Genomic DNA, 15118 nt, shown 5'->3' on the forward strand with positions numbered 1-15118 from the left:
AGTAACTCAACAGTTTCAGTGATGAGTGTGGAGATGTTTCCAGACAACATTTCATTCACAGGTTGCATTAAGATACTGATCTTAGTGGTGGTGATTATTAGTTGCCACTAAACTGATTTCAAATTAAGGCAACCCTTTGAATGACAGATTCACCATATCAACAGCCCTGCTGAGGTCTTGCAAACTCAGGGCCATGACTTCTTTGACTGAATCTATTCAATCAAGACTGTAGGAAGACTATAATGCTGTCTTCCTCTTTTCCTACTGTCTTCTAGCTTGTGTTTGTGTGTGTTTGTGCCTTCAAGCTGCCTGTTGACTTCTGGTGACCTCATGAATTTCATAGTTTTCTTAGACAGGGACTACTCAGAAATGGTTTTGTCAGTTCCTTCCTCTGAAATATAGCCTACAGCACATGGTATTCATTGGTGGTCTCCCATCCAAGTACTAACCAGAGCTGATCCCACTTAGCTTCCAAGATCAGACAGGATCTGGTGCCTTTGGACTATTTAGGCCTTGTTTTCTACCTTACCAAGCATTATTGTCTTTTCTAATGATTCCTGTTTTCTAATGATATGTCCAAAGTATGACAGACTCAGTTTAGTCATGTTGGCTTGTAGGGAGAGTTCTTGATTTGCATGTAGGACCATTTATTGGTCATTTTGGCAGTCCATGGTATGGGCAGAACTCTCTTCCAGCACCACATTTCAAATGAGTTGATTCTCCACCTATCAGCTTTCTTCACTGTCTAGTGTTCACAACCATACAACTTTAAATACCAAGGAATGGAGAGTCCTGACTTTAGCATTCAATGACATATCTTTACACTTGAATCTTGTGTGGTTCATGACTATTCTTGCATCACTCATCTGCATCTCCTTTTCTCTGGCAAAGTGATCTGCACAGAAACAGACTTCGGTGTATTTTATGCCTAGAGCACATTCTAATGTATGTTTCCACAGCCCCAAGGTTCTTGGAGCTAGCTAATGGTATGAAAATTGCAATGTAATGCAAAATATTACAAGGAAACCTTTTTTTAAAGAAGAAAACAAATAGCAGAGATCTATAAAAGGGCATGTATTCAATGAAACAAGTGCCATGAGCAAACAGAGGCAGATTCACCCTCTGTTTAAACATTTGCAAGTCCAATTGATTCCAATAGTGGAAGGGCTGAAGCTTGTCTTTAAATCTTCCCACCACAAACAATGGGGCTTAAAGGTGCTTAATTGTGACTCTAGTGGTGCCATACATTATGGCAGAGCCAGGTCTGACTATTCCGTCATTAATTAGCATGGCATCATCATCTGGTTGCTTTGGGATTAGGGTGACTTTTTAACATCTGGATGTTAAATTGTTTTAGACAAAAATGCAACACACCCAACTTTATTTCCAGCTAGGGCTCCTTGTATACAAATCCCCTCCCTATTCCTCCCTGGACCAAGACTTTGTTGTTATTATTAACTGCCCTCCAATGGTCCTCAACATATGGTGACCCTGTGGACGAGACATCCCCAAGCCCTCCTGTCCTCCACTACTCTGCTTAGGTCCAGCAGACTCAAACCCATGACCTCCCTGAATGAGTCTATACATCTGGCCTTTGGTCTTTCTCTCTTTCCACTACCTTCTACCTTTCCAAAGCATTATAGTCTTTTCTAACATCATATCTACTCATGATGTGGCCAAAGTACGACAGGCTCAGTTTAATTGTCTTGGCTTCAGGCTTGAACTATTCAAGAACCCATTTATTGGTGTTTTTGGCTGTCCACAGTATTCTCAGCAGTCTTCTCCATGTCCAAAATAAATGGATTCTCTTCTTATCCACTTTCTTTACTGTCCAGCTCTCCCATCCCTACATGCTGATGGGGAATACAATGGATTGGACCATTCTAACTTTAGTGCTCAGTAGTTTGTCTTTACTCTTTAGGATGGGCTGAGCCTTAAGAGGCCTTAAGATTGCAGGATAGTCAAACCAGCACTACCACCACCAAATGTCAAGAAATAAAATAAAATGAAATAAAATAATGTTGATCTATAATTTTATAAAAATCAATTATATTGAAAAAAAGATTGTGTCACATAGGGGTGGGTGGTTTGATGGCAGGCTAAGAAGGAAAGCAGGGATGAGAGGGGAAACCTGCTTGGCATTATTGTAATATTGCCCCATCCGGTATGATATTTAACATGTTTGCCTGAGGAAGAAGCCAGTCGAGCTTCCAAGGCTTGCAACATGTATTTTGGGCATTTTGGTTGTCCAATAAAAGTAACACTATTCTGCGAATTTTGCCTTACAAATGTTTGCATAGCTAGGCTGCAAAATTGGGGTATGTGTGTACAATGCACACATACTTTCTTGGCTGCATCCACACTGCAGAAATAATTGGGTTTGACACCACTTTAACTGCCTTGACTCAGTGCTATGCAATTCTGGGAATTGTAGTGGAGCTCTGGTGCCACAACCCACTACAGTTCTCAGAACTGCATAGCATTGAGTCAAGGTAGTTAAAGTGATGTCAAACCTGATTATTTCTGCAGTTCGGATACAAAATCATCCAGCCCTTTCCTCCTCCCCGTGGCGCCTCTTGTGATGTTTGTCTCTTTCTCTTTCTCTCCTTTTAATTGAAAAATCATTAAATTTCAGGCTAGGGGAGGATGAGAGACGTAGCGGGGGCTGGTTTTGCATAAGTGATATTTATCGCAAAGGTGAAAACAATTAACTGCCAGGTTTTCTTTCCCTGGGAAGCCAAGGAAAGAAGGCCAAGTCCCCACCTGGCCTCCAGAGAGGGCCGACAAATTGCTTTTGGACCTTTTATGAGTATTATTATAAATATATGATATGTATTATTATTTTTTCTTTTTTTTCAGCCTGTCATTTTCATTTCACTGTGCATTTTTTAGAGGGGAAAAAGCCTCTCTCTCTCTGTTCCTTTCATTTTTTCTTTTCCAGGGTTTCTGCTTGGGCAAACAGCCCAAAGAGACATTAAATATGTAAAGAAAAAAGCCCAGCCCAGTGGCCCAGCTCGCCCTGTGGGGGTTGAGCATGAATTTTTCATCAACTCAAAGGGAGGGGGAAGGAATGGGGATCACAAACACACACACACCACAACCCCTCCTCCTCCTCCTCCTCCTCCTCCTTCTTCTATTATCATTACCAAGGTGGCTCTAAAATGCACTAGGCCAAAGCAAAGGGTGGTGGTGGTGATTGTGAGCTGTCTTCATCTCTTTTGACTCAGAGTGACCTTGTGAATGAGAGACCTCAGAGTCCCACTGTCAGCACCAGCCCTGCTGAGGTCTTGCAAAAACTAAGAGCTGTGGTTTCTGGTACGGTCTTCTTCTTTTCCCCTTCTGCCTTTGTTGTTCCTGTTGTTGTTCTTGTTGTGTGCCTTCAAGTCCTTTCCAACTTATGGAGACCTGAAAGCAGTGATTCCCAAACTCAGATCCTCTAAGTGTTTTGCACTACAACTCCCAGAAACCCCAGCCAGTTTGGCCAACAGTCACAACTTTCAAGAGCTGAAGCCCAAAATATCTGGAGGACCAAGGTTCAGGCATCACTGCCCTAAAGCAGTTTTCTTGGCAAGTAATCGCCAGCCCTGCTCAGGCCACGCAAAACTATGAGCTGTGGGTTCCTTGATCCATCCATCTGGAATAGAGTCTTCCTCTTTCCCCCTTCTGCCTTTGTTGTTGTTGTTGTTGTTGTTGTTGTGTGCCTTCAAGTCTTTTCCGGTTTATGAAAACCCTATCATAGGGTTTTCTTGGCAAGTTACTTCAGAAAGGGGTTTGCCCTGGCCATCCTCTGAGGCTGAGAGTGGGCTTCTATATCAGAGCTGGGATTCGAATCCTGGTCTCCAGAGTTCAACAAAACCATGCTTGGCTCCTGTCTTACCAAGTATGACGGCCTTTTCTGGTGAGTCACATCACCTCATGCTATCTCCAAAGTAAGACAGCCTTAGTGTTGTCCCCTTGGCTTCCTAGGCCTGGTTTTCAGACCCATTCATTTGTTTTCTTGACAGTCTAGGGCCACACATCTCAGATGAAATTATTGCTTTCCTACATCTGCTTTCTTCACCGCCCAGCTTCCATAAAACATACCTGGAAAACCACATCCACACTGCTTAAACAATCCAGTTTGATGCTGCTTTAACTGCCCTGGCTTAATGCTCTGGAATCCAGGGAACTGTAGTTTGGTAAGACCTTTAGCCTTCTCTGTCAGAGAGCTCTGCTGCCACGACCAGCTACTCCCAGAGATCTTGTAGCACCTTTGAGACCAACTAAAGAAAGAAGTTGGCAGCATGCGCTTTCATAGACTTTGGTCTATGCTCATGCTGCCAATTTCTTTTTTTAGTTAGTCTCAAAGATGCTGCAAGATCTCTCTACATACTGATTCCTACATACTGATACTGATTCTACAGACTCCCACAGCTATATCTTTGAATTCTACAACTCCCAGAATTGCCTAGCACTGAGCCAGGGCAGTTAAAGTAGTCTCAAAATGGATTATTTCTGTAGTAAGGATGCAACCAAAATTGGAAATGGGATGCCATGGACAAGCCTAACATTGGTAATCAATACTATATCAAGATGGGATGAAATGTGTGCCTTGGCCTATTTCTTCTCCATCCGGAAAGAGGTGGAACCTGAAGCCTCCCTGGTAGATTTCATCCAAGGCCCGCAGTAGCTCTCCCCCACATCTCCCCCTATGTTCTCTCCCCCTCCCCGCCCGCTGTCTTCTCCACTCAAATCACAGTGTTTGCTTGACACACACACAAACACACACACACCAAGGCAAAGATTCCCTATGCTCCCAGCAATCCCTCACCACCCAGCTTTCTTTTAATAATTCATAGGGAGAGGGCTTTTGTTCTTTCTCTCTCTCCCATTCCTCCCTCCTTTCTCTCTTTCTCTGCCCCCCAGATCCCCTTTGGAGGTCTTTGCAAGGCCAGAATCAAACCCCCCCCTTTTGCCCTCTTTTAACCCCTTGGAGGAAAAAATAATACACAATTGTTTGTTGTGGTGTGTCTTCCAGTCCTTTGTGACTTATGGCGAATCTAAGGTGAACCTATCATAGGGTTTCCTTGGCAGGATTTGTTCAGAGGGGACTTGCCTGGCCATCCTCTAAGGTTGAGAGAGTGTGACTTGCTCATGTTTCCATGGCTGAGCCAGGATTCGAACCCTAGTCTCCCAGAGTCAAACCACTATGTCACGTTGGCTCTCGATATACTAATAAATATAATATTCTTTATACAATAGCCTTACAATAAATGCAAAAGATATGCAAACCCAAGAAGAAAAATAATATAATATAATAATATATAAGTATAATATAATATTCAATATAATATTCTTATAATAAATGCAGAAAATGCAAACCCACTAAGAAGAATATAATATATAACAATAATGTAGAACATTCAATAGAATATTCAATAGAATATAGAATATATAAATGTGATATAATATAATGTTCAATAGAATATTATTATAATAAATGCAAAAATTCAAACCTAAGAAGGTTGTAATCTATATAATAATATATAAATATTATGTAATATAATATTCAATATACTATTCATTAGAATATTCTTATAATAAATTCAAAAATGCAAACCCAAGAAGTATAATATATAATATATAAATATTGTGTAAATAATATTTATTTAATATTATAATAAATGCAAAAAATGCAAGAAACAGAATGTAATCTTTATCATAATATACAACTATAATATAATATAATATAATATAATATTCAATATACTCTTCAATAGAATATTCTTATAATAAATGCAAACAAATGCAAACCCAAGAATATAATATAAATATTATGCAATATAATATTCTTATAATATTCTTTAGATAATATTATTACAATAAATGCAAAAAATGCAAACCAAAGAATATTATAAATATTATATATTATAATATTCTTATATTATTCTTTATACAATAATAATAATTAATAATTTGCTTTATTTATATACCGCTATTCCAAAGATCATAGCGGTGAACAGCAAGTAAGCTAATTAGCAAGTAAGCTAATTAGCCCCCAACAGTCTGGGTACTCATTTTAGCGACCTCAGAAGGATGCAAGCCTGAGTCAAGCTTGGGCCCTTTTGCTGGTCTTGAACTCGCAACCTTGTGGTTTTGAGTGAATGGCTGCAGTACAGGCATTTACCAACTGCGCCACCAGGGCTCCTATAATGTTATAGTAAATGCCAAAAAAAATGCATACCCAAGAGGAAGAAGAATGTAATATAATAATATATAAATATGATGGAATAAAATATTCTAATAATATCCTTTACATAATATTCTTATAATAAATGCATAAAAATGCAAATCCAAGAAGACTATAATATAAATATCGAAGTAATATAATATCCTTGTAATATTCTTTCTATAATATTATTATATTAAATGCAAAAAAAGAGCAAACCCAAGAAGAAGAAGAATGGGATAGATATACTAATATATAAGTATTATATAACATACTATTCGATAGACTGTTCAATAGACTGCTCAATAGACTATTCTGATAATAAATGCAAACCCAAGAAGCTGTTTGGCAACCAGGGCGCCGGTCGGATGCAACGCTGGATTCGCACCCAGGACCCTGGGGACCTATTTTCGCCTCTCCACACACACTCACACTCACACACAGATCGAAGCCGACAAGAGAGAAGCCATGGCTGCTGAGCTGCTGCACGAAACGATCTACTTCAAAGGATCAAGGCTTGTTCCTTCTTCCTCCTTTCGACCCATTGACTGGAAGGGGGCCCCATTGCTTTCAGTGGGCCTTCCTTCCCTGCCAGGAATGCTAGAGGTCAGGGATCCCAGAAGGCACTAGCCCAGTAACCCCAGACATCCTGACTCAGGGGCTAAGCAGGGTCAGCCCTGGTTAAGACTTGGATGGGAGACCGCCGACCAACACCAGCCCCTGGAGGCTGCATTTCAAGGGAAGATAGTTTGTTGTGGCACCAGAGCTCTTTGACAGGGACCCAGAACACACTGCAGAAATCATCCAGTTTGAGACCACTTTAACTGCCCTGGCTCAGTGTTAGGGGACTCTGGGATCTGTAGCACTGGGAGGCATGGCGCCTTCCCTGTCAGAGAGCTCTGGGGCCGCAATAAACTCCAGTCCCCAGGATTCCCTAGCAGTTAAAGCGGTCTCAGACTACATTAATTCTGCAGTGCGTTTTGGACCAGAGGGAGCTAAACAGCTAACAAAACTCCAAATCCCAGAATTCCATACCATTGAGGCAAGGCAGTCAAAGCGGGGTCAAACCGGATTATTTCTCCAGTGCAGATAGAGCCTGGAGGTTGTGTCATATGGTGTGTGTGTGTGGGGGGGGGGGGTGATGGCAGGCTAGGAAAAGAAGGGAAACCTGTTTTGCATCATCATCATCATCATCATCATCATCATCATCATCATCGTTTTATTTTTCCTCCTGTATGATTTTTAAAAACACCTTTCCCTGAGGACGAAGCCAAGGGAGCTCCCAAATGACAGGACTTGCCCATAGAGAAACTATACTTGCCCATATGGAGCCATTGAGGAATACTTGCCCATAGAGAATCATTAGGGAATACTTGCCCATAGTGAAACATTGGGGATACTTGCCCCTTATAGGGAATCATTGGGGAATAGTAGTCCAGTGATTCCCCAGCGACTCCCCAGTGTACTGTAGAAGCCAAAGATTCCCTATGGGCAAGAATGGTTTCCCTATGGGCAAGTATTCCCCAGTGATTTCCTATGGGCAAGTATTCCTCTATTTGTCCCCATGGGCAAGTATTCCCTTATGATTCTCTATGGGCAAGTATGGTCTCCTTATGGGCAAGCAGTGTATTTTGTTTTAGTACGTCCTGGTATTTTGTGCATTTTGGTTGGCCCCATAAAGATATATCACTGTGCTTTTTGGTCGGCCAATAAAGCTCCCGCCAATAAAGGTACCTGCTTTCCCTGCCACCAGAAACTGTACTACAGTCCCATTGGAACCATAGGATTTCCTCACGTATCGCGTCAACTCCAGTGTACTGTAGTGGTTTGAAGGTTGGACTATGACTCGGGAGACCAGGGTTCGAATCCCTGCTAAGCCATGGAAGCCTACTGGATGACCTGGGGCAAGTCACACTCTCTCAGCCTCAGAGGCAGGCAAAGGCAAACCTCCTCTGAACAAATCAGGCCAAGAAAACCCTAGGACAGGGTCACCTTAGGTCTCCTTCCTCAGATGCATTTGCTGTGAGTGATGCATTGGAGTGTGAGTGTGTGAACGCATCCTTATGGAAATGTCCTCCTCTACCTGTCCTCCAAAACTGGGACAAGGATCCAAGCCTCCCAGTGCCCCCAGTTCCAAGATGGAAAGGCAACCCCCCCTCCCCAACGTCCAGCCTTTCCCGACGCTTCCCTGTTTTATTAGTGCAAACAAGGGGGCTATTAACCAGGGGAAGACCAGGCAAAAAGCCCGGTCGATAGACCAATTCAGAGGCCTTTTTGTTTTTTCTCACGTTAATTATCAGGGCTAAGACCGAAAGGAACCAAGAGCAGGGAGGGAGGGAGGGAGGAAAGAAAGAAAGAAAGAAAGAAAGAAAGAAAGAAAGAAAGAAAGAGGAGGCTCAGCTTTCCAGCCAAATACTCTTCTTGTTGTTGTTGTTGTTGTTGTTGTTGTTGTTGTTAGGGAAGCAGAAATGCCCATTCCTAATCAATCAAATCCAAGGCGTGCTCATCAACTCTAACCAATCAGCCTCAGAGAGGCAGCCTGGCCTAGTGGTTGGAGTGTGGGGCTCCCACTCTGCGGACCAGGGTTCGGTTCAGGGGGAGCAGAGACTTCGTCCTGGAGAAGGAGGACCTCTGTTCCCCCTGAACCGAACCCTGGTCCGCAGTGGGAGCCCCACACTCCAACCACTAGGCCAGGCTGCCTCTCTAGGGCTGGTCTCCCCCTCCATTTCCCACCTTCTGTCTGTCTGTCCAGGAGGAAATCCAAAATGGCCTCCATTTGGAGCAAGGCTAAGAAGCCCGCGTTTTATGTTTGTGATTGCATTGTTCTTTTAATGGTGTGAAGCGGCTCTGAGTCCCAGTTCTGGGGAAAGAGAGGGGTACTACTACTACTACTACTGAGATGATGATGATGATGATCAGACATCACACGATTGCCATCCTAGGCCTGTTTTTATTTGTTGTTTGACATATTTTATTACTTAAATGCTAATATGCATCACTGTGCATCGTGCTTAATTGTTTTTTGTAGAATATACGCCAGATGCAGCTTTATTTTATTTTATTCTATTCTGATTTTTTTTAAAAAAACTGGTCGAATGTACAGCGCTGTGTAACTTTGCAGCACTTTATCAATAAAGTTTGATGATGATGATGATGATGATATATTTTTATCTGGAGAGACAGCCTGCTGTAGCGTTGGAGTGTAACAACTATGCAGTTTGGAGACCAGGGTTCGAATCCCGACTCAGCCCTGGAAAACCCCAGGTTGGGCAAGTCACAGCCTGAGGGGATGGCCAGGGCAAACCCCCCCCCCCCAAGAAACATGTCCCAAAAAGCCCTCAGGAGGGTTGCCATAAGCCAGAAGGTCTGGAAGGCCCACAACAACAACAACAGCAACCAGTTTGTCCACTGGGATGGCCACACAAACCCACTGCGTGACCTTGGTCGAGTCAGCCTCAGGGGAAAAGGAAAGGCAAAGCACCTCCCAACGAACCTGGCCAAGAAAAACCCAGGATAGGGTCGCCATAGGTTACCTGAAGGCACCCAACACACAGCCACAAACACAATGAGAAGATCCCACCTTCTTCCTTTTTTTCTTTTTGTGAAAGATCCAGACAAATAATATGTACTACGGTGGTTCTAGGTTCCTAGGAAGGAAGAGGGCTAAAAAAAAAAAAAGGGGGGGGGGAGATCTGGGATACACAGGGTATTGCTGTGTCGTGTCCCCCTCCCTCCCCTTTCCTAATCGATACCAGCCTTCGATTAATTGCTCCCGCCCTGCATCAATCAAACTCCAGGTGAAGGAGGCAAATTGTCAGGGAAATTCCTCCTGCTCCGGGAAAAAAATGCATTTGTAAACAGTCTTAATGCACGTGTGAATGGGCTGGAGGAGGAAAAACAATAACAACAAGGTTTAGCTTGAGCAATGGAAACAAAAGATCCTAGAGATCAGCAGCAACCTGGAGTAGCTACGATCACCTTGGGATGGTGTGGATGATGGGAGGGGTTGTATTCGTCTTTTCCACTCCTTTTGCTCGAATGAAGCCTGCAGTCCATCCCTCCAGGTTGCAGTCAATGTCTCCAGGGGATGTATAGATATATAATAATTCATCACACCACACAAACACACACACACACCACGATTCATTCCTCTCGAAGCCTCCAGCCTTGGCACCACTGGTACAAGATGTCCAGATCTCTCTCAGAAATAGACGTGCCAGCGTCGTGTCACACGTAGGTAGGTGTGCAAGACATTATATACTGTGTGTTTCCAGACAAATGCACACAAACCCACAGCTTCTTCTTGGCCATCTTTTAGAGAAGAACAATAGAAAGGGAAGGAGGCTTTCCCCCGGAGGCCGCTAGGGGGCGCCCGCAAACATCAAAAAGAACAATATGCCAAAAAAAGTGATTGTTCTTTCTTCCCCAACCCCCCTCTCCCCCCCCCCCCCCAATATATCCAATCTGTTCTTGCAAAAATGAAAATAATAAAGGAGGAAAGGCCTTTATTTTATTTATTTTCTCCCTCCCTCTTTCCCTTCCAGAAGACCCCTTTCTGAACACACTCCTCTGGTAGCTTGAATTCTCATTTCCTTCTACTTAAATGGAGGATTACGTTTTATTTATTTGTCCCCTCTGTGATGAGGGTGGCTCTGAAAGGAGGGAGGCAGACCTTGGACAAAGAGAACGGAAGGGGAAGAAAAAAGTAATCCATATTTCCATCTCTGCACAACTACCTCCCTCAATACATCCCCTCCATTTGCCAGCAAAGAGGGGCGGCTTGTGCATTAACCTGTCATAGAGGAGTGACAAAAATCAACACCCCGAAGCTGGGAGGGTGACAGCTGGGGGCTGCAACCCTTGTTTCACACACACACACACACCACCACCACCACCAAAACACACACACACACACACACACACTTCGTGCTCCAAAAGCCCAAGAGGAGAAAGCAAAGCTCCTCTCCTCTTGGAAGTTTCCCTAGAGGCAAAGAAACCTAGCTTTTCCAAGGTTTCTCAACGTTTTGATTCAGACCACTCCTCAGGGATTTGGGTTTTCTTTTTAAAATTTCTTTTGCAAAGTAAGGAACCCAGAAGCATCCGAAAGACAACCCCAAACCTTGCTCAGAAACTGATTTGTCAAGAAAAATAAAGAAGTGCGAGGTTGACCCAGACATTCATTGTCTTGAGAGGACCACCACCTTTGAGTAGCAAAAGAGCAACATCTGGAACAAGTTCTAAAGCTTAGATGGAAGATCTGAAGCAAGGACTCCCGGTCATCTATTCACAAAAGGAAAACGCAGGCACTGACGCCTCCAACAAATTCACACAAACACACGGAAACCGGGACTAAAGGGCACTGGGGTCGGTCTCTCTCTCTCTCTCTCTCTCTCTCTCTCCTTGGGATGATGAGAGGAGTGAGATGACGGTTTTGAGTAGGCCCATGAAGGAGAAAAAAAACCACATACAATATGTGTGTGTGTACAAATAATATGGAGGGAGAGGGAGGGATGCAAGGCACGCACCGATGCCTCCGACAAATCCAGATCCACACAAACACACAGGACTAAAACTCAAGACCAGGGTCTCTCTCTCTGCTTGGGAGGATGAGAGGAGTGACCCACGGAGGAGAAAAAACACACAAACACACATACACAACCCATCTGAGGAAGTGTGAAAGCTCATGGTGCCCACCTCTTTCTTTCAAAAATCTCTCTACATGTTGATTCCACAGACTATAATAGGGCTCTCTCTTTAGGAATCTTTTCTTCCAGTTAGTCTCAGGGGGTCCTACAAGGTCTCTCTATACACCGATCCTATAGACTGACACGGCTAGGAAGGCTGTTATTTCTTTATTTCGATACCAATCCTACAGACGAACACAGCTCTCTCTTGGACTTCTTCGCTTTCTTTCCGTTAGCCTCGACGGTCCTATTAGATCTCTTTACCTAGTGATCTTGCAGACTAACAGGGCTCTCTCTTTGGGATTCTTTCCTTCATTTAGCCTCCGTGGTTTTACAAGATCTCTCTGGGTAAGGATCCTACAGACTGACAGGGCCACGATCTTTGAATTCTTTTATTTCTAGTCTCAAAGGTCCAAGCTCTCTCCATATCCTGCAGACCAACACGGCTATATGTCTTTGAATTAGTCTCCAAGGGCCTACCAGATCTCTCTAGACACCGATCGACAGACTGACACATCTATTGAATTCTTTCTTTCACTTGGTCTCCAAGGTCCTGCAAGATCTCTCTGGATACCGACCCCACAGACTGACACAGCTATCGAATGCTTTCTTTCATTCGGTAGCCAAGGTCCTGCAAGATCTCTCTAGACACCGATCCGACAGACCAACGCAGCTGTGTGTTTCTGAATTCTTTCTTTCACTTCGTCGCAAAGATCTCTCTCGACACCCACCCGACAGACTCACCCAGCTATTGAATTCTTTCTTTCACTCGGTCTCCAAGGTCCTGAAGATCTCTCTAGATACCCATCCCGCACATTACTACGCTTGCCTCTTTGGATTCTTCCCTTCACTTGTGGTCTCTAAGGTGCTACTACAAGGTCCCTTTCCATAGTCACAAGACAGAGAGGGAGGGAGGGAGGGAGGGAAGGAAGGAAGGAAGGGAAGGGAAGGAGGGAAGGGAAAGAAGGAAGGGGGAGAGGGAGGGAAGGAGGGAGGAAGGGAGGGAAGGAAGGAAGACAGGAAGGGAAGGGAAGGGGAAGGAAGGGACGACGGAAAGGGCAGGGGAGCGGCCTGGGGTGGCGGGACTCACCAGCCAGGCGGAGGGCGGACATCCTCTGGAACTCGGGCTCCTGCAGCCACTTCCACATGCGCCGGAAGGTCTCCCGTCCGGACTTGAGCTTACTCCAAGGCTTGGGGTTCCGCAGGAGGTCGGAGAGGGTGCCCTGGGAGCGGCAGAGGACCCGCTGGGCGAAGATGGCCTGGGGGATGCTGTAGCGCTTCAGCTCGGCCGTGATCCGCTGGGCCACTTCTTTGGTGTTGATCTCCTCCAGCTGCCCTCCGCCGGGTCCGCCGCCGCCGCCGCCTGGGCCTCCGGGTCCCGAGGCGGAGGAGGAGGAAGGCGGGCGCTGCTCGCGGAGCGAGGCCAGGCCCAGGTGGCCCTGAGGGTGCCCCAGGCCGGCGCCTCCGTTCCCTGCCGCCGGGTGGCTCGGGTGGTGCAGGCCGTTGAGGTGGGCCATCATGGGGGCCGGCGGGGTGGCCAGGCCCCGGGGCAGGTGCTGCATGGCGCCGTGGGCCTCGAAGGGCCCCCCGAGCATCTTCTCCTGGGCCCCGGACCCTCCGGAGCCCCCTCCTCCGCCTCCTCCTCCTCCTCCTCCGCCGGTGGGGCTGCCGTAGTTGTGGAGGCCCCCTCCGGCCGCCCCTGCCGCTCCGGGCTGAGGATTGTGGTGGAGGGCGCCCAGTCCGTTGCCCAGCGGCGAGAGGCTCTGGCCCATGCCGGCCATCTCCTTGTAAGGCCCGTAGAGGTTGTTCATGGCCGGCAGCCCGCGATCGTCCCGCATCAAGGTGAAGCTGCCGCTGACGTTGGCGGCCGAGAGGCGCTGGTGGGGGTGGGGGTGATGGTGGGGGTGGTGGTGCGGGTGGTGGGCCACGGCCGGGTGGGGATGATGGGGGTGGTGGTGGTGGTGGTGGTGGTGCGGGTGGTGGGCGTGCGGGTGGTGGAACTTGTCGGAGACGGTGGAGATGGGCGGCAGGGGCTGGAGCGGCGTCAGGGTGGTGTAGGTGCTGGCCATGCCCAGCCCGGGCGGCGAGGAGTCGCAGGGCATGCTCATGGCGTGGTGCAGCGGGATGGAGAGCTCCGGGCGGTACTCGCCGGCCCCCTCCAGCAGCGAGGCCATGCTGCTCACCATCGCCGAGCGCGACGAGGCCGAGGACAGCTCCGGCGGAGGAGGAGGAGGGCCCGGAGGAGGGACCCGGCTGCGTCCGGCCGAGGTCGGGTGGTTGGGGCTGGGGCCCAGGAGCTCGGCCGCCGCCTCATGCAAGGGCCCCAGCGTCTCCATGCTCAGCTCCGGAGGGTTCATGGCGGCGCAGCTCTCCGGCGGCGGCTCTTTGGTCAGGCATCGATAGGAGGAGGAGGAGGTCTTCATTCAGTCCATGGAGAAAGAGAAAGGAGGGAGGCCCGCCGGGGCTGGGAAGGAGCCCGGCTGGGGAGGGAGGGAGGGAGGGAGGAAGGAAGGAAGGGAAGAAGGAAGGAAGGGAAGAAGGCAGCTCGGCTTCTCTGCAGCAGGAGGAGGATCCTCGGCTCGGATTTGGATCCTTGGGGGGAGGAGGAAGGGAGGCAGATCGGCTCTTGGGGGGTCCTTGGCTTTGGGACACAGGAGGCCCCTTCCTCCCCCTTCCCAACCTCCCTCCCTCCCTCCCTCCCTCCCTTCCTTCCTCCTTTCCTTCCCCACCTCCCTTCCCTCCTCCCTCCCCTTCCCTCTTTTCCTTCCTTCCTTCCTTCCTTCCTCTTCCCTCCCTCCCTCCCTCTTCCTTCCTTCCTTCCTTCCTTCCTTCCTTCCTTCCTTTTTTCCTTCCTCCCCCCCTTTAAAGAGAGGGCGATGCTATCTAGAGAAGGCTGCGGTGGGGCGGGTGTGTGAAGGTGTTGGGGGGGGGGGAGATCTAGGGGGAAGGAGGGAAGGAGGCCCCGGCCTGTGGGGCTGCTCAGCCCGGCCGCCTCTTCTGCTGCTGGGGCTGCTGCTCCTCCTCCTGGGCCTCCTGCTGCTGCCTCTGCCGCTGCCGCTGCTGCCTCCTCGCCATGTCCTGGCCCTTGCCCGCTCGCCCGGCTTCTGGTGGGGGCCGTCCTCGGGAGCTGTCCAGAGTTGTCCCAGCCTCGCCTCCTCCTCCTCCTCCTCCTCCCTCCTTCAAGCCCAGCCCCGGGATTGGAAAAAAGAGGAAGCAGATGGGGGGA

At 47.4% G+C, this 15118-nt stretch overlaps 1 protein-coding gene across 3 annotated transcripts in view; it reads right to left on the reverse strand.

Annotated features, from left to right (window-relative positions):
- LOC149324161 (one cut domain family member 2-like) overlaps nt 1-14548 on the reverse strand; it is a 94611-nt gene extending 80063 nt beyond the window's left edge. For all 3 annotated transcript variants that reach the window (XR_016277885.1, XM_089497236.1, XM_089497244.1), the window contains exon 1: nt 12983-14548. Coding sequence is in view for 2 of the 3 variants with exons in the window: in XM_089497236.1 (XP_089353362.1) it covers nt 12983-14315 (1333 nt within the window). In the remaining variant the exon portion in view is untranslated. The remainder of the gene's footprint in view (nt 1-12982) is intronic.
- Between the last annotated feature and the right edge of the window lie 570 nt (nt 14549-15118).

Source organism: Sceloporus occidentalis, unplaced genomic scaffold (assembly GCF_023333645.1).
Source record: "Sceloporus occidentalis isolate IW3139 unplaced genomic scaffold, rSceOcc1.0.p SCAF_1, whole genome shotgun sequence".
In the NCBI taxonomy this organism is placed as follows: domain Eukaryota; kingdom Metazoa; phylum Chordata; class Lepidosauria; order Squamata; family Phrynosomatidae; genus Sceloporus; species Sceloporus occidentalis.